General features: G+C 38.9%; 1 protein-coding gene across 5 annotated transcripts in view; it reads right to left on the minus strand.

Annotated features, from left to right (window-relative positions):
- Positions 1 to 281: 281 nt before the first annotated feature.
- Positions 282 to 18,474, minus strand: part of fmr1 (fragile X messenger ribonucleoprotein 1) — a 34,145-nt gene continuing 15,952 nt past the window's right edge. The window contains exons 14-16 of one of the 5 annotated variants that reach the window (XM_068325080.1): positions 16,913 to 16,992; positions 8,040 to 8,222; positions 282 to 7,899 (exon numbers count right to left, since the gene is read on the minus strand). In XM_068325080.1, coding sequence (XP_068181181.1) covers positions 7,843 to 7,899; positions 8,040 to 8,222; positions 16,913 to 16,992 — 320 coding nt within the window. In that variant the 3' untranslated portion in view covers positions 282 to 7,842. Of the gene's footprint in view, positions 7,900 to 8,039; positions 8,223 to 10,907; positions 13,830 to 16,912; positions 16,993 to 18,474 lie in introns of those variants that run through there. The other 4 variants (XM_068325081.1, XM_068325082.1, XM_068325083.1 and 1 more) reach the window with 4 other exon arrangements.

Raw genomic sequence — 18,474 nt, forward strand, 5'->3', positions numbered from 1 at the left:
TACATCTGCTCATTATTATTTATTATCTTGATCTGATGGGTAGATGTGAATGCTTTATCTTCGTATTTCTTTTTGTTAATTTTTATCTTTGCCTTACAGTAAATTGAACATCTGGGTTTTCAAATCATGCTTTTTTAGCATATAGGAGCCCATGGTTCTACTTACACTGGTTTATATTAAATAACTAGCAGAATTGTTCAGTTTTACTGAATGTAGCATAATAAATCTGCCACATTCTCCTGGGTAAATAAATGTACATATCATAAAATGCAGACACAAAACCTTTATTTACTGAAACAGGATACAACAAAATAAACTACACTATTACAAGATATGTTAATCCAAACAGTATAATTTTTACAAAATGAAAAATAAAAGTACAAAAGCCCACACGAGGTTTACAGCTCTTTGACTACTCTGGTTTAAGTATCTACAGATTTTTTTCTGTCTTCACTTTGTGGCGCTCAACAGCTTCCCAGTCCAGTCAGTTTTATATGGTGGAAATGTTCAAGCAACAGAGATGATTTTTTGGTTTCGTCACCCTGTGTTGGTTCCGTGTGAATCATCCCAAGAAGGTTTAGAGAAAGAAGGATGCTGAGGGGTCTCATCAGACACTCTTTCAGTTAAAAAGAAATACGTAGACAGGTTTAGGACTCCTCTGTTCAGAGTCTGAATTAAGACAGTTTTGACATAGAGAGAGCACCTCTCTTGCGATGAGTGGATGAAGTTGTGTGAATACATACATAACCAGACAAAAACACAACTCTGTTGTAGCTTTAAGGGAGGCGCTGGTTAATTCAGTCTCACAGCTCGTCCGAATCAGAGTTCCCCATAAACGAATTAATTCAATTGAAATAACAGGCATAGATTAAAAAAAAATACTCACCACCAAATATCAGAGTAACACAGCTGACAGGGTAATCACAGCAGATGAACATAAAGCAGCTATCTGCTGATGAACACACTCAATGCACAAACATCCGCTGTGAAGACTTAATGTGAAGCAAAACTCATTTTACCTAAATGAAAGTTTGATTTTAGTGAGGATGGTGAAGCCAAAAACAAATGCTGTGACATACTATCTGTTAACAGATACGCTGAAGCTAGATGTTATTAAGCCAACCTTGTCAAATCCATACATTCAAAAGGCATAAATATTAGTATAAAAATTTCCATTTGAGTTTCCGACTGTGTTTCTCAGTCCACCTTCATGGACTGTCCAGTTCTGGAGGTTAATGTTCTTTCTGGGGATCCACATGTATTACAGTTCTATTATGCTGACCACCGTGGACTGCACTGAAGATGGTCTCATGTATGAGTAACAACATGAAGCATTCCATGAACATCAGTACAACAGATGTCAGCTGTGTCCTTCATAGAGTCCATCAGGAGACAACAGTAGGAATAAAAATATATGCGATGCGTAGAATCACATTATTCTATGCTGTTTCAACTTAAATATTGGTTTGGAGTATTTAAGAAACCTACATGAACATTTCTCCAGCACATCTTACACTAATCACATTCCGAATTATTTTTCTGCTGCAATGTTGACAGGGTCCTCATTTTAATCAGTTGCCATGGCAGCCACTGGAAAACGGCTGGATTGCATGTCAACATTTGTAAGACACGTTTAAACACGTTTAAACAAATCCGCATGGAAAATTTTTAACATTTTTTATTGACCTCAATAATCCAACCCAATCTACCATAAGTTTGTTAGCAATACTGCTAAATATGAAAAAAAAATACGTTTGTGGGTCATTTCAAGCTATTGTATTTGGAGGCACAATAAAATACACTAATAAGCAGGTTGATTCAGAGCAAGTTCATTGTCTTTGTTCTGACACAGCAGAGCTGAAGTGATTGGTTGGATCTCTGTCGTCTCCAGTCCACAACGCATCCAAATACGTGCAGCTCCTGTCCGCCACGTCGAGGGAACTGGCTCACGTGACTCCAGCAGCTTGATGTTAGCTCACCCTTATAAAAATTTCACTCCAATCAAAAATAACAAGGAAATAAAACACCCACATATACCCATAACTTGAAAGAGAATTGAAAGGATATAGTCCATAAATATTAGTTAGCCACACTTAGAAATACAAACGTTTCTGGCCATGAGAACAGTCTAGAGACTGATACCAACTGTCTCGTTCAACTTTAGGCCATCCACTGTGATATGTAGGATTTGGTGTCATCTAGTGTTTCTGTACATTAGAATCAAATGAAAAACCCTCGTCTTACCCACCCAGCCGTTGACCATCAGATGTCAGTTCGTTTGGTGCAACAAGATGGATTCTCTGTGGAAGAGCAGCCACTTCCACTAGTGACATAAAGGTCTATATCAGGTGATGAAAACTAAAGGATTATTAGTTTCAGGAAAATATTTCATTAAGTATCTCATCACTAAAAATCATTTAATTTGCATGATTTTTCTCCGTTTTGCCTGTAAATCCCTTTAAATACAACCCATTACATATTTTAACATGAGGTAAAGTTTTACCTTAATACTTTGGTCCTGTGACGACAGAACTGCATTAAAAAATCTGAGAAACCTGCATCTACTGAGGAAGACCATGAGGTGTGATGGACATGGTCCACCACACCTCATGGTTTTTTTTTTAAGGGAAACTTAAAAAAAGTTAGACAGAGGAACTTATGTCTATGTTTTACCAGAAATATTCAACTCTCACCTTACACTATCAGACTGAAGGGACTAACGGGACTTAGTTCAGACTTTTTCTTTTGCCTCAGTGTGGAACAAATCAGAATACTCCAGGACTAATATTTTAAGAACAGCTCAGAATATCTGTGGCAGGATTTAGGCAGATTCTTTAACAGTTTCATGAACTCAACACATGGCATCAGCCCAGAATCTGCAAAATAAATAAGTAAAAGAGCTGAGCAGCAGGAATCTTGATTTAAACGAAGCTTCAATGGATTCTAGGTCTAAATACATTTCCAGGGAATAGCAATCCAACTGAAATCCTTTAAGTTCTGATTCAACAATAATTAAAATGTCTCCATGGAAACACATCACAATCCACATTATTTCCTCATATAGGAAAGCAATCTACTTAGGGGACCTACAACTCCATAAGCTCAACTTTTATGCACATTTTGAACCGTTTCACGGTCATGCTAAATGACATTATCCAAAAAATTAAGTCAAATTTTTTAAATTACCATCATTGTTACAATAAATCCTTCTAATTTACAGTGCAAGTGAACGAACTTTGTTCAGTGAGAGGACAGCCCATAAAATGCACATGCTGGCTTTCATTCATAAATCCAAACTGAACGGTTTCGCAGAACTATGGACAGTTGATTATTAAAGACAGCTGTGTGTGGCTCCACGCTGCTACAGAGGATACCATTTTTTCACACATCTTTGACTTTATTATCAAGAGCTCTAGCATTTAACTGATATTAAACAGCAAGAAAGAAAATCTGAATAAGAGCACATTTGAAACAAGAGTACAAGTCATTTTTCTGACAAATAATGACATCATTATATACATTAACTCACTATTCCTTCTTTTCTAGATTACAGTCAACTCCATACTATTCTCACTCTGTTGACAATTTTGAAGCTATTGCCACTGTGGAGGATGCTTACTGGGAACAGTGTACGAACAGATTTGTGAAAAAGTTACACCAATAATGCTAGAAATAAATGTCTTAAAAACTTGCTTGTTTCATAAACCATTACTTGTGTTACACAAATGTTTCTCAGTCAGGTCTCAAGGTAAAAACTTTCCACGTGTCTTTGATTTAAGGTTGATGGTGTCAGGAAATCACTGGGCACTCCAGCTGAACACAAGTAAAGGAGAAATGAGACAAATAAACACTGACTCAAAAAAAAGTAAACATAGAAATGCCTGTTTTAACATGTCTGAACCAAATCCATTAGAAGATGTACAGTACATGCATCAAGAGATGAGAAGGTGACTGATTGCTGGTAAAGACATGGATCAACCTTGGAAACTTTTTCAGTCCCTTTTTGGAGAGTGATGGAATGTAGTTTCACTGATTTATATCATCTCACATAGCAAGGTAACAATAAAACAAGAAGTGGTCTGTACAAAGGTAACTGAATTCATTTCACAGACGAGTTCAACCAGAAAATTGATCTGAAAAGGATCAGCTGGACAAGACAGGTCATCTCCTAGTGCACCAACAACACTCGCTGCTCACGCATGACGTTTGGATTTGGGTAAGTGTGAACAACACTATAAGGTGAATGATGTCACAACAGGGATGAGCCAACTCCCACCATCTGGTCCCGTTGTGAACATCTCATCGTCCCTGATTTACAAGTCTAGCTTACGATACCAGTCAAAAGTAAAGGCACATTTCACACAAAATTTTGTGAGTTTTTTTTTTCTTTTTCTGTTGCAGCTTCCTAGCAATGAGGGACAAATAATTTTTCTTCAAATGTATAATTCCAAAATGATATAGATGATTTATTTCCACCCAATTTAGACAATTTAGTCAAAGATAATGAATTTTAAGTCCAGTACTTTTCAACCGACTTTGAATGAAGGTGATCAAACTTATCACTTCTGAATTTTATGTGCTCACTGACAATGTACCTCATAAAAATTTTTTTATATGGAATACAGGAATTCACAGTGGAACATGATTACTTGCATTCTTGCTGGAAGCATTTTCATCTACTTTCATCTCAAATCTGGAAGCAAGGAAAATGCCTGGCCAGACAGTCACTGCACGTGTAACTAAATAAATACATCCAGCATGCTATAAAACCCCAAACTGAATATTTAAGGTTTGTGATTTTGAACAGCGCAGGGTTAGCTGTTTTGCTAAGCTAAGCACATTCCGGCTGTGAAGTCAGGATCCAGATTTAACTATCAATTGTATTATTTAACTTTAGCAGGAAAAGTTTCTTGATAAATTCTCAAAATAAGCTATTAAGGGCATCAAAAAAAATTGAAGCAAAGTTTATTTATTAGTCATCTGAAGGGTTTTCGCACAGAAATGGAATACTTGTGATCCTATTTCCATCAGCATTATCACCCAGGACTAAAAACTGCTTGGTTTTTATTTCACTGGACCTCCCCTGTTCTGCCATATAGGAAGACAAAACAAGTGCATTGAGAGGGGGGGGGGGTGTTCACGGCCACGTAGACAAATGACAGGCACGTAGAATCCTTAAGAAAACTTTTTTTGTTTTAATATTGTTCTAACTGGCCTTTGCCCCATAATTATAAATATATAAATGCTGTCTACACTGAACCATCTGAGTTTCTGCAGGATGTTTGAAATTGGGACACCATATTGGACTAGCTCTAACACAATCTTTAAAGGCATTCACGGCATGTAAATTGTACTTCATCTATACTGATATTGCCATAAAAACTTCCCATGCAGACGAGGTGTTAAACCAGGTGGGAACACGTGAGAACGACAGCTTGATTTAACATATTTTTTTTATGTTTCATTCATATTAGATTTTCTGGTCCTCTTATTGTGAAAGTCTGTCATGGTGCAAGAGTTAAACAAGTGTCAGAAACTGGAAAAAAAATAAAAATATTGCACCGTTCTACCTCCCTGAAAGAATCCATACCAGGTTAGAGACGCGCCTAAACAAGAGATATCCATGCATGACTAAAACGGAATGGAGTAAAATTCACAGAAACCAAAGAGAATAAATCCAAGGCACATATATAAAGCCTCATGATGGAAAAAGGGGTGTAGATAAATGGTAGCTCTGACATGAGTGTGAAACAATGTTTTGGTTTTTCAGACTTTACAGAAAATGGAAAATAAAAATCCTGCTTGATCAAACCTCACTTCCTCTTTCTGGTGTTGGTTGTTCAGAAGATCAATTTGCACTTTGAAAGTAGAGCAATTTCAAAACCAAATCATGCATGCAGAAAGTACTCTGCATTAGTTCTGACCTTGAAACAATACCTCATCTTGTAGTTTCACAAAGATAACAACTGAATATGACCAAGTGGAAAAAAAAAACAAGCTACCAAGTAATAAAACAAAAAGGTCATTACAGCTTAACACCAAGGTGAGGGCGCAGAATAAGTTAAAAAAGCAGGAAGAATCAAACTTTATTTTTTCAAGGTTTACCTCAATGCAACTGTTTCCTCTACAATAATACTTCAACAGGTTTTCTAACTGCAGAGATTAAATACAAAGGGTTTCATAAATTATAGAACAGCTGTGTCTCAATCCTGCCAGTTGATCAGGTTTGTCAGACAAAGTTACTGTACTAACTGAGTTGGTGCCAATCCAAGGAAGCGCTGTTAAATGTTAGGACATTGAAGTGAAGCCAGTTTGCAAGTTTTTAGTATTACACTAAAACAAGAGCGAAGGAACCTCGCCATACGAGAGGTAAACACTGCAGATGTGTTGCCGTGATTCTGTTTGAAAGGATTTAACCTTACGTACATTTTTTTTTATGCCCATGCGCTACTGTGAATAAAGATATTTTTATTTCGTGAGCAAAGTGTTTAAGGCTGTAAATCTGTATGGGTTGAGTGAAACCAAACATTGGTAGTACAGGTCATGTGACGGTTCTTTTAAATAATACAGCAGTCATGACATTTGGTACCCTGTATCTTGGCTTTATAAAGGGACTTTACCAGTTTAATGAATTCCAACTGCCTCAAATTTGTTTCCCCACTCCTACAACTTAATGGATTAACGCTGGTCTGACAGTCGAACAGGAAAGTCTATATAATCTGCACTACAGGATGAATGAGATGACAAATGCTGAGACAAGTCTTTGTATCTCGTAGCCCACACATCCTTGGTGGAATTTCATTCTGAATCATGGACATTGAACTCGTCTCCACTTTGTCAATCCAAATACAAGAGTGATCTGATCCCGTGGTGTCACCATCCCACTAAATACAATTAAGTAGGTGACACCAAAGACATCAACTGCTTTTTGAAAATAGGTAGACTGATCAGTTCAGTTCTCTCAGTCTAAGTGGAAATACACCTGACACTTTTTACAATTGGTCGATTCTTTAAATTTGAATGCTAAGCTGCGTCTTTGTTGTTGGATTTTAGAGCTAGAGAACACAAAAACAACTTGTTGACTCGTGGGATACAGTGAAGCCAGTGCATCAAATCATTTAAGATCTGCAGTAACAATGTTTGAAGTGTGCTGCAGAACGGTGGAACACACACTTCATTCTGCCTGCTAAAGTGGCTATAATACCTTTTTTCCTTGTCAACCCTTTTCTTCTTTTTGTGTGTTTCTAGTTATGTGAGCCAGTCCAATAGTGGCGTGGAAAACACAAGCATTGTCACTTTTAGCATATTTGAAAAAACAAGTAAACAGTTTTCTTTTTGATGAATAAAGGAGGATATCCAGAGTTAATTCCTCTGTGAAAGATGAGCTCCGGTCAAAAAAACAAACAAACAAAAAAACCCCAACAAAACTCTTTTCTTCTCTTCCTTTTGTCCAGAAAGTGCAGTTTCTTCCGAGTCACTTCAGAGAGCAGGAGACAGATAGCAGGGGTCTCATTTATAATCATGACACACAAAACAAGGCCTCAAAGAGGCGTTTGCCACATCTCACACAAAGGTGTGTTCTATAAAAAGAAGCTTGAGGATAGAATGTGTACACCTACAATTATAAGTGTATGTGTGTGTACAAATGTCTTGAACACATGAGCAAATAGGGACATACATGACCAGGTGGCAAACTATAGTCCAGTTGTACAACGATGCCTCTCATGCATTACATGACTCTTTCAGGTCCTTTTTTATAACACAACAGTTATGAATGAGATCTCTGACATCAGCAAAAAACAAGACCAGCAGCTCCTCGATCCCGTCTGGTCCTTGACTTCACTACATTAAACTCTTCCATGCTGATGGAATATGTGAATTCATGAGTGTGACCAAAAACTAAAGACAGAAAAACCCAGGAGACTTTATGATGATTTCAGAAAAATTACCTCTGTGTGTGTATATGTGTGTGTGTGAGTGTGAATGTGTGTGTAACTGGGAAGGGTCCTCCAGTGTTTAATCTAAGACACTCCATTTACCAGCGGAGAAGCGTCCTTTTTGTCCTTCTTCATTCCCCTGTCTCTGATGGGTCTCTGATGATGGCGAGGGGGGCCATCACTGCCGGCCCCAACTCCACCCTGGGATGAAGACGGCCCTCCTCCACTTCCTCGCCCACTCGAGGAGTGCTGCACGCTGCGCTCATTGTTACCGTCCACACGAATCTGTGGGAGAAAGAAAACAGGTGCTGTCTGGTTTCATGGCGAATGGTTGGAGGTAGATCTGATCAAATGTATCATCGCTGATGAGCTGAGGGACAACACAGTAGGAGATGGTCATGTGAACTAACAATCAAAATAACTGTCTGGTTTGAAACAATCTGGAATATTCTCAACAATAAGACTGCAGAACCTCTGAGTTTCAAATCAAAAGCCAAATCTAATCACACTGAGCGTAATATATGTACTAATAAAGTCAGAGTGGGTGTTGTGTGGCAGCCAACATGTGTGTGTCATTTGTCTGTGTCCAAGAGATCTGGAAAAAGTAGTTCATTGATTTCACTTAACATTAGTGAGGTATGACCCTCAGGCTAAGGAACAGTTGACTAAATTTTGAATTTCATATCCTATCGCAAATTTGAGATTTTTTTCTCAATTCACACTCAAAAACCAAAAGTGAGAAAGCACATCCAGGTGCTGCTTATTTTACCTTATAATTTTACAATTTTTTTCACGACTCACATCAACATATTTGGAATTTTACAGTATTTGCAAGACAAAAATGAAAATTGGAATGTGTTAATATATGTTTTAAATTAAATTCCTATGGCTGTTTGTGTCTAATTACAACAACATTGACGTACATTATTATCATTATACATGATCCAAAAGTTTTTCAAGTTCAAACTGTTACGACTGATGTTGTCATATTTCTGTTTCTCTGAGATGTTAGTGTTGTGTTGTGTGTAAATAAGGGTGTGTGAGGACTGAGAGATGATCGGGGGAACGATCAGCCATCCTGGCTGCTGATTGGTCGCACTTTGGAGAAGCCAATACTTAAAGAGCCTACGGCGTGGAGAGCAGAGGCCTGTACCATAAAGCTTGATAAACCTAGCCGGGCTTCCTCTTACTTATCTGGCTTCACTTACCGAGACATCCGCCCTCCGGATTTTCGGTAGCATAAAGCCGGCTATCAACTCACTAATTCAATCCAGGCCTGTCCACTCTAGGCCTGCTCACATAAAAAGGGCGGAGGTTGCTGCATGCGACCAATCGCAAACATGCAACAAACTGGCCCGAGCTGCATATTTCACAACGGAGGAGCAAACAATAATAATTAATAAATACGAGCAATACAAATCAATAATCCAGGCAAAAAGCAACACAGTTGCAGCTGCCAAACGGCGCAAGGATCGCTGGCACAAAATCGCCGACTGTGTCAATGCGGTAGTGCTATTATATTACTTCCCCACTATGACTGCACTTGTATATCTGACCACAGTAACATTTTTGTGTTCCATAAACGTATGTATGTACGACATTTTTCGTTATGGCATGTGATAGTAGCCCCGGTGACTTTATGAATAGCTCTACATACTGTGTTCTTCCCGAAGTTTTCGGCATCGCCAACAGAATACATAAAAGTACCTATGAATGAATGAATCAATCCATGACTTGCTTAAAGAAATAATTGATTAATGGCATTTAATCTGTGGCTTGCTTGTAAACCCATCCAACGAGGGATTTAAGGACATCACTAGGAAATATATTAACTGTGGCAAAAACCTCAGTGCAATGCACACTGCCTGCGGGACCGTCAGTGCATGGTTGCGGTGCGTTACATGCGGTGCGTTACATTACTGATGTAAGGCTCCAGCAGCTGACAGATGTAATGTAACCCCTCTCCCCAAAACCTGTACCTTTTGTACATTGATTGTTCAGGCAATTCCAACGGATTACAGCGATCTCTAAATATTCTCTCGTGCCTGAGCGCTCTTCGCACAAGCTGTGCACCAAGATCCACCGGGTTCTCATGAAATGGACAGCCCATTTTCCAAGAGAACTGATTTGTCAGTAGGTGGGGCTGTTATACCTGCTGAGCTCTTATGCTGAATTTATCCTGCTTTGGAGCAGGTTAGGTGTTCAGCATAGGTTACCGCGACAACGTAGCCCGATAGAAAGTCAGCCACCTTTATGGTGCCGAAAAGCCAGGGTTAAGCCTGAAGTTATCTTGCTAAGCCGTAATCCAGTTTTATGGAACAGGCCTCAGGTAGGAACAGCTGGCTTTTCTTTTCTCCCTCCTCTCCCAACCAGCCACAACGTGCAGTTGTGATTAATCTGTTGAGTTCGTCTGATTAGTACGGGCCAACTGCAATTTCTGTTTGAGTACTTTTTCTAAGGTAGAAAGATTTTTTCTTAAATTTCTTAGAAATTGTATTCAGTACTGACTGAAAACAAATTCAGTTCCTGTTTGTCTTTGTGATCGAGACATAACATGGCATGTTTGTTTTAGAACCCATGGCAAGATGTAACAAAACCTCATAGAATCTGAAAGGTCATTAGTTTCATTTGGCCGCCTGTTGTTCCAAAGAGAGAATCAAAGAGTAGGAGAAGAGTTACATGTCAAAAACAGTTTGATCACTGTTGGAAGTAGAAAGACAACACCTCTCACGAACTCATAAGATCACTGGAAACTAATGTTTTATCTTCACCAGTGATCAACACTAGCTGAGACAACCCTGGAGGCAGAAATTATTGTACCAATTTCTGCAATCTAAAGAGTTGGGGTGCATGTTTCCTCTCAATCTGCATTATTCTTGAAAAATAAAATATGAATTCATATACTTTATGAAGTAAATTATCAAAACACTTTATTCTGGAGAACAAGAGTTTGTTTGAATCAGGGTTTCATTCCATCTTTATCACACATGTGAGGAAAATCAAGTTTAATGGCTCCAGAAACGTGGTTGTAGAACACTTTATTCAGAGATGACTTGTCATTCAAGTCACATGAATGCCATCATACAAATTTCAGATTTGGTAAGACATCAACGTGTTTGTACTCACTTTGCTATCTCTCCACCCAGCTCTATATCACAAACAGGCTAGAAAGCACGTTGAATGCTGTTCTAAGTTTACACGCTTTCAGTGAATCTCTGTGGTGACTTTTGTGTCATGTGACATCTGAGGTCATGCTGACACCAAAGTCTGCTGTTATATTGTGATAGTACTGTTCTCATCTTCCTGCCACCTGACAGTATATAGCAGCACCAGTCCATTCATGGCCTGGGCCAATCAGGACAAAAGGTTACATACTTCAGTTGGCCTGGACATTGATAGCCTTAATGTTGGTAGACCCACAGCATGAGGACGGGTTAAAGGTGGACGTTTTCCTTCAGAGAACAAGTGCTGCTGCATTCATTCCAAATAATTCAAATGATCTTTTCACTAGGGTTGAGCCGGGCACCCATTCAGTATCCAGATGAGTATCCGGTAGGGATAACGCATTTTTGAAGAGTACGAGCATGATATGAGTAAAACTTATGCTCGTGCTGAAGGAAAACCATCAGAACTGTCTTCATGCTCTGTGATTGGCTAGTCACACACAGCGCCCGCCCCTCCCTACAGAGACATCACTACAGCCAGAGAAGAGCTGTGGTTGCAGCCAGAACTCTGCAGCACACACAAACATTGACTGATCTCGCTGTTTGTGGCTTCACTGTAGCTTACATTGCTTTCCTTAGGTTTTATTCAACTTGCCTCTATTTTGGTCTATTTAAGGTTACTTGGTGAACTTTGTTTTGTTGCAGTTTTCAGCTCTGTCTGCATTTAACCAGACAGAGCTGAAAACTGCTCGTGTCGCATCGGTCACCGCCTCCACTTCAGTCGTTTGTTTTTTTTTATTTACCTGCTTGCTCTTAGTTTGACACTTTCTCATTTCCGTTCAAATTAATGATTTACAGTATATACTGTATAGTTATTTTAACTGTTACATAGCGCGCGCACAAACACATACACACGCTCTCTCTCTCCCTCTCACATAGTCACACACACACACAAACACCTTAATCAGCATTGTTTAACTGTTTTGAAAAAAATTGCAAGAACATTAGGTGGTAAAAAATGATTTAAAAAAGTTTGATCATAAAAATTAAAAAAATTAGAATGTTATGTTGAGTATGACAATTCTTGTACATGCATACTTTGTAGTTCATAATTTCCTATTGCATGCGTTGTATTCAATAATGCACTTCATGTTCAGAGTTCATAAAAAACTTGTTCTGTAAATAATTCCTTTACTATTGTGATCAAAAGCATTGAATCTCAATTCTGAGGCTGTTCTATAAATATTCATTCATACACTTAAGAATATTCATGTTCTGAGCTCATAAAAAACTTGTTCTGTAAATAGTTCTTACTTTTGTGATCAAAAACAATGATTTGAATTTTAATTTTGCAGCTGTTCTGTTAATAGTTTTAAAATGAACAATAAATACAGCATTTTCTGATCAATCCATATCTATTTCTGACTTAAAATACAGGTAATGTACCGATTTAAGCCCCGCCCATTACTGGCCAAACCACACCCACTTCCGATTTAAGACACGCCCAATCCAAGTACAGATACTGATACATATAATTTAGATGGTTGGAATAGATAAAGATAGTGGTGTACTCGCTCATCTCTACTCGTCATTTTATTCCCTTCAGTTGATACATTACTACATTATGTCATGTTAATTTCTACAAACTCAGGTGCAGTCCACACATAGCTGGATCTTTTTGAAAACATATGTTTTTTTGTTGTGGTTACACCTTCCGTCCACACAGCAACGCAGATATCCGGGACGAAAACGGATAACTTCGAAAACGCCGGCCGAAGTGAAGTTGTTTTTTTTTTTGAAAATGCCGGCTCTGCGTTGTCGTGTGGACGCTGTATCCGAAACTTTTCTATGCGGGGGGGGTGTCTCCCTTTGACGAAAACTATTGTGGCATCATGTGTTTGGGGCGCGTCTCTTCATACACAAACAGAATGGACGCAGTTGAAATCGTCAAAGACGCGTTGATCAACATGAGTGAGAGTTGAATATTTGTTCATCTGTTTCTTTATGATTCAAAATTGTATCTATTTGTTTATTTATTCATTCATTCACGTTCCTCGTCTAAGACACAATTGCCAGTTCTGGGTCGGACCGGGATGCGCTGCCTGCTATTGATGGAGGTTGTCCTCCAGGAGGAATGGCGTAAATTTCCACCTATCCCGGTCCTCTCTCCTGACGTTCTCTGGGTTGTTCTGCTCATAAAAGTCTTGATCAATGCCCTTACGCGGTTACGTGTGGACGGAGATTTTTTAGAAAACGCTGTCGTGTGGATGCCATTTTTTTTCTATGTGGGGTGAAAAAAGTTGTGTTTTCTAAAAAAAATGGCTATGTGTGGACATGGCCTAAGATGTTTAGAATGTATGCCTGGCGCAAATTTCTCATTTTCTGCTGTACTGCAAGGGTCAGAAGATGGGGGGGGGGCAGAGACTTTATACCATTGCAAACTTATGCACAAGTCATGAATGTGCACACATTACTAGGCTTTTGAAGCAAATCATGGGCTGCTGGTCCAGAAGAGGTCCACAATGAAGACTCCACCCAATGGCAGTGGCAGAAACCTGCCATCGCTTCATTGCAGCAGTTGCAGACCATTGTTCTGTCTCCGCTGGAGCTAACACTCCATGGTCTTCTCCATGGGGAGATGCCCTTCCCCTTGTTGCAGATGCTTTGACCCTGCAAATGTCTTTGTTCCAAGACACTCTGTGGGTATTTAGGACTTCTTCCATCCCTCCTACAGGGGATGAAATATGGAGCTGGTTAAGTGAACCATAGGCAAGCCTCACATTACTTGGGCTTAGAATTCCCACTACTGCTAACTTAGCAGCCATTTGACCTCGCTGCTGACAGCCCTCTGCTTCCTCGAAGGAAACGCAAGACCCTTCAGTACAAAAAGAGCTTTGCATGTCAGATCCAAAAGTTAATGGGGAAATGTGCCAATCTGTTCTATCACCCAAAGATTGTCTAAGTAGTTCATCTCAATCAAATCTCCCCAATTAGGGTGCTGTTTTGTACATCCTGTTTTGTCACTGGTTGCTAGATTATGGTCCAAGTCTTTCACATGTACATTTTAGTGTCGCTCATCCGACTGGGTCATTCAGACAATCCAGCGCGCAGTGTAAAAAAGGACGGCAACAGGAAAATATTTTTTCAATTGAGTTGTTAATGCAGATCCCATGATCGGGATTCATCGGGGTTAAACCCCCCGAAGCTGAGAGCTTTTCAGTAATTTATAACCAATTTAAAATCAAATGATGAGAAAAACAAAACAAGTTGACTTAAAATAAATCTACATATTTAATAAAACGGATTCTAAGAAGACTGCATCTCTCTCCGGTTCAATAATAGTTTTCCAGCTATAGGCTATATTCATATTTACAGTTCAACCTTTGGTACTTCTATTTTGACAACTTCCTCTTTTTGAAGCAAGTTCTGCCACATTCTGCACTGCCTTCCTGTCGTTCCTTCTGTTTAAATGCTACGTGCATTCCCGTTGGTCTAAATCATTTTATATTCATCTCATCACTGATCTGTTAAATAAAAGACATTGTGGAAAATACTTTGAGCTATTGAGTTGAAAATAGATAATTCTCAATAACGAAAAAATGGAGTATCTACGTAAACGGATTTAGACGATTCAGATAATTGATTAAACACAACAGAAATCTGCTGATCAGAAAATTATCATCGATGTAAGATCTGAATCTCCTGGCATGCAACCACTCTCGATCCAAGTAACTGCAAACGCCATGGTGCTGCAGAAGAGGCACCGCTGCCTGAGATTTATGTAGCAGCTACAAGATAGGTTTGTTCTAGATTTGCCCTGTTCTAACCAAATGAATAGAGTGGCATCAAATCCTTCCACAAAGTCAGTTTTGAATGCGTCTCAGTGGCTGGCTTGATTTCTTAACACGGTCACTGTTGGCCTGTGTTGGGGTGGCAACTGTTTGGGGCAATAAGTTATGCATAGGTGACTATGTTGAGCAATGTTTCTATGTAAAACACACTAGTGAGGATTCCAGGCTTCTGTCATGGAGCTGCTTCTTCCACAGATACCCTATAGAGGTCCCACTACATACAGTGGGGCCAGTAAGCATTTGGCAACCTAAAAAAATTTGCAAGCTCACCCATTTAAAAAGATAAGAGAGGTTTGTAATTTTCATCATAGGTACATATTAAGCGTGAGAGACAGAATATAAAAAAAATCCAGGAAATCACATTGTAAGATTTTTAAACAATTTGTGAAAATGTGTGGCCAATAAGTATTGGGCAGCTAGAAAACAACTCTTCTGTCCCTGACAGACCTGTCACCTGCTCTTTGGGAAGTTATTCCAGCCCCCACTCATTAACAGTATGAATGGCACCTGTTTGAACTGGTTAGATGCATAAGAGACACCTGCACACACCCTCAAACTCTCAAACTCTAGTCTTCACCATGACCAAGACCAGAGAGCTTCCCAAAGACACCAGACATAATATAGTACGACTGCAATAAGCTGGGACGAGTCAAACTGCAATTGGTAAAAAACTTTGTAAGAAAACATCAACAGTTGGAAACATTAGAAAATGGAAGAAGTATAACATCACTGACAACGTCCTTAGGAGTGGAGCTCCATGCAAGATCTCATTTCATGGGGTTCGAATGATCCGGAAAACAGCGAGTAATTAGCCCAGAACTACACGGCGGGAAGTGGTCAAGTCTTTGGAGACAGCCGTGACCAACGTCACAAAGATGACAATAAGTAAAACACTACGTCATCATGAAGTGAAATCCTGCATTGCCCGAAAGGTTTCCCTGCTAAACAAAAAATATGTAAAGGCCCATCTGAAATTTTCTCAAGACCATCTGGACGACCAAGAGGAGGATTGGGAGAATGTGATGTGGTCAGATGAGACCAAAATTGAACTTTTGGAGGAAGAAGAATGCTGAGTTGCATCCCAAGAACACCATTCCTACTGTGAAGCATGGGGATGGAAACATCAAGCTTTGGGGATGCTTTACTGCAAAAGGGATAGGAAGACTGGTCCATATCAATGGCAAGATGTATGGGGTCATGTATGGTGACATTTTGGGTAAAAACCTCCTTCCCTCAGTCAGAGAAATGAAGATGAAACCTGGTTGGGTCATCCAGCATGATAACGATCCAAAGCACACAGCCAGGATAACCAAGGAGTGGCTTGGTAAAAAGCATATCAAGGTTCTGGAGTGCCCTAGCCAGTCTCCAGACCTCAACCCAATCGAAAACCTGTGGAGGGAGTTAAAACTGTTGCCAAGCGACAGCCCTCAACATCACAGCTCTAGAGAAGATCTGTGCAGAGGAGTGGGCCAAAAATACCAACTTAAGCGTGTGTAGACCTGGTCAGGAACTACAGGAACCGTTTGACCTCTGTCATTGCCAACCAAGGCTACATTACAAAGTATTAAAAGTAACTTTTGCTGGCTGCCCAATACTTATTGATCACCCATTTTCAAAAATAAATTGTTTAAAAATCATAAGGTGTGTTTTCCTGGATTTTGTTTTACATTCTGTCTCTCACGCTTGATGTGTACCTATGATGAAAATTACAAACCTCTCTTATCTTTTTAAATGGGTGAACTTGCAAATTTTTTAGGTTGCCCAATACTTATTAGCCCCACTATACAGTATGTAATGTATAGACGGGTGCGTTCAGTGTATTTACCCAGAGAACAGTAGTTACAAAACTGCTTACAGATCATCTTTCTGCCATCAGCTCTGGATCAGTTCTAGAAATTGTGACTATTAACAACTGAACAACATAACGAATGTCATTTGAGTGTATGTGTCTGTGTGAGACCTGTAGAGTGTCTTCCTGTGCTCTTGTCTTGGGGTCTCTGATATGACGAGGTCTCAGCTCACTCCACTGCATGTCTTCACCTAAACCAAAACAGACAAACCCTAACACTCAACTTTAAGGATCTTCCTAGTTCACCTCAACTCATAGGATGTAAGAAAAACAACACAGAAACACAGACTCATTAGCTGTGTCATTGATGCAAGCTTGAAATATTGCAAGGATTTTATGAAAAATGGTACACTTTCATTAACTGAATTGGAGTGATTAAATAATCTACAGAAAGCAGTTTTGGTTGCCTGTATGGCATTTTATAAGGCTGCTTGCTAACAACCAATACATCTCAAAGAAGTAGAAAACACAAAGCCAGTCACTCTGACACTACAACAGAAGGTGGGAATCACTCTATAAATGGGAATCATATATGAGAGGATGCAGCTTCTTTTCTTCTTGGAGTAGCAACAGTATATCAGTTACTTCAGAATTTAACAGGAAAAGGTGTTTCCATCTCTTGTTAAGTACATTAAAAGAAAAAGATAGCTCAAGTGTGGGTTACACTTTGTTTTGCTTATAATTCAAATTATACTGTTGTCAACCTTTTGTATTGTAACAAGTGAAAACTGACATAAAAGTATGCTGATGAAAAGATGATTCCTGATGACAGAACCATTACATACTCCTGCACTTTTTTAAAATCAAGATCTGTTTATTAGATGCTTAATAAGCCATATACGCTAAAAATGAACAATATTATGTTCAATAGTCTAGGGTGTAATCCAAAGTATCCAACCAGCCCATCCATCTATCAATCTACCAGACCTTTAAGCCTTATATTCAAGGCAATTCTTTCACAAGCTTCTCGAAAAAGAAAAGTATAGAAACAAAATTAAACTAAATAAAAATAAAAATGGTAAAGCTGAATCTGAAGTGAATGAACTTACTTTGGAGTTTGAAGATATTTCAGCTCTCACTCAACAAACAAATTCCCTCAAAGGAAACTGCTAACAGTGTGAATGTCTCATTTGATGCCCCTTTAGGCAAACAGTGTGAATGTCTCATTTGATGCCCCTTTAGGCAAACAAGAGTGCCATTCCATCAAAGTATACATTTCTATGTAAGTTTGTTTAGGTTTATGTTGTTACAGATAAAAGTGTAAAAATTCCATCTAACAATAACTATATAAAATATATAATAATAAAAGAATGTCTTAATACTGAATGATATTGATGTCCCAATCAGAGAAAGGGGCAACCAATCCTGACAAGTGGCTATCAGGAGTAAGAAGTTAGCTTTATAGAGGTATTTCTAGTTTCATACGTTTAGCAGTGATTGACATTACCTCCCCTGACATTTCTTATAGTACTAATTTTCATCAATACGTTCAATAGTCTAGAGATGGTTGCCAGATGATCTGATATTGACTGAATCAGCTAAATCCTTTGATTCAAACATCCTGCCATAACGTTTGGAGATTAAGCACTTAGTTTGACAGGAACACCTTGAAAACGGGTAAATGTGTCAATTAGATTTATGTCTAGAGCAATTCTTTCTTCCAATGAAAATGT

The sequence above is a fragment of the Antennarius striatus genome, chromosome 10, assembly GCF_040054535.1.
Source record: "Antennarius striatus isolate MH-2024 chromosome 10, ASM4005453v1, whole genome shotgun sequence".
Lineage (NCBI taxonomy): Eukaryota > Metazoa > Chordata > Actinopteri > Lophiiformes > Antennariidae > Antennarius > Antennarius striatus.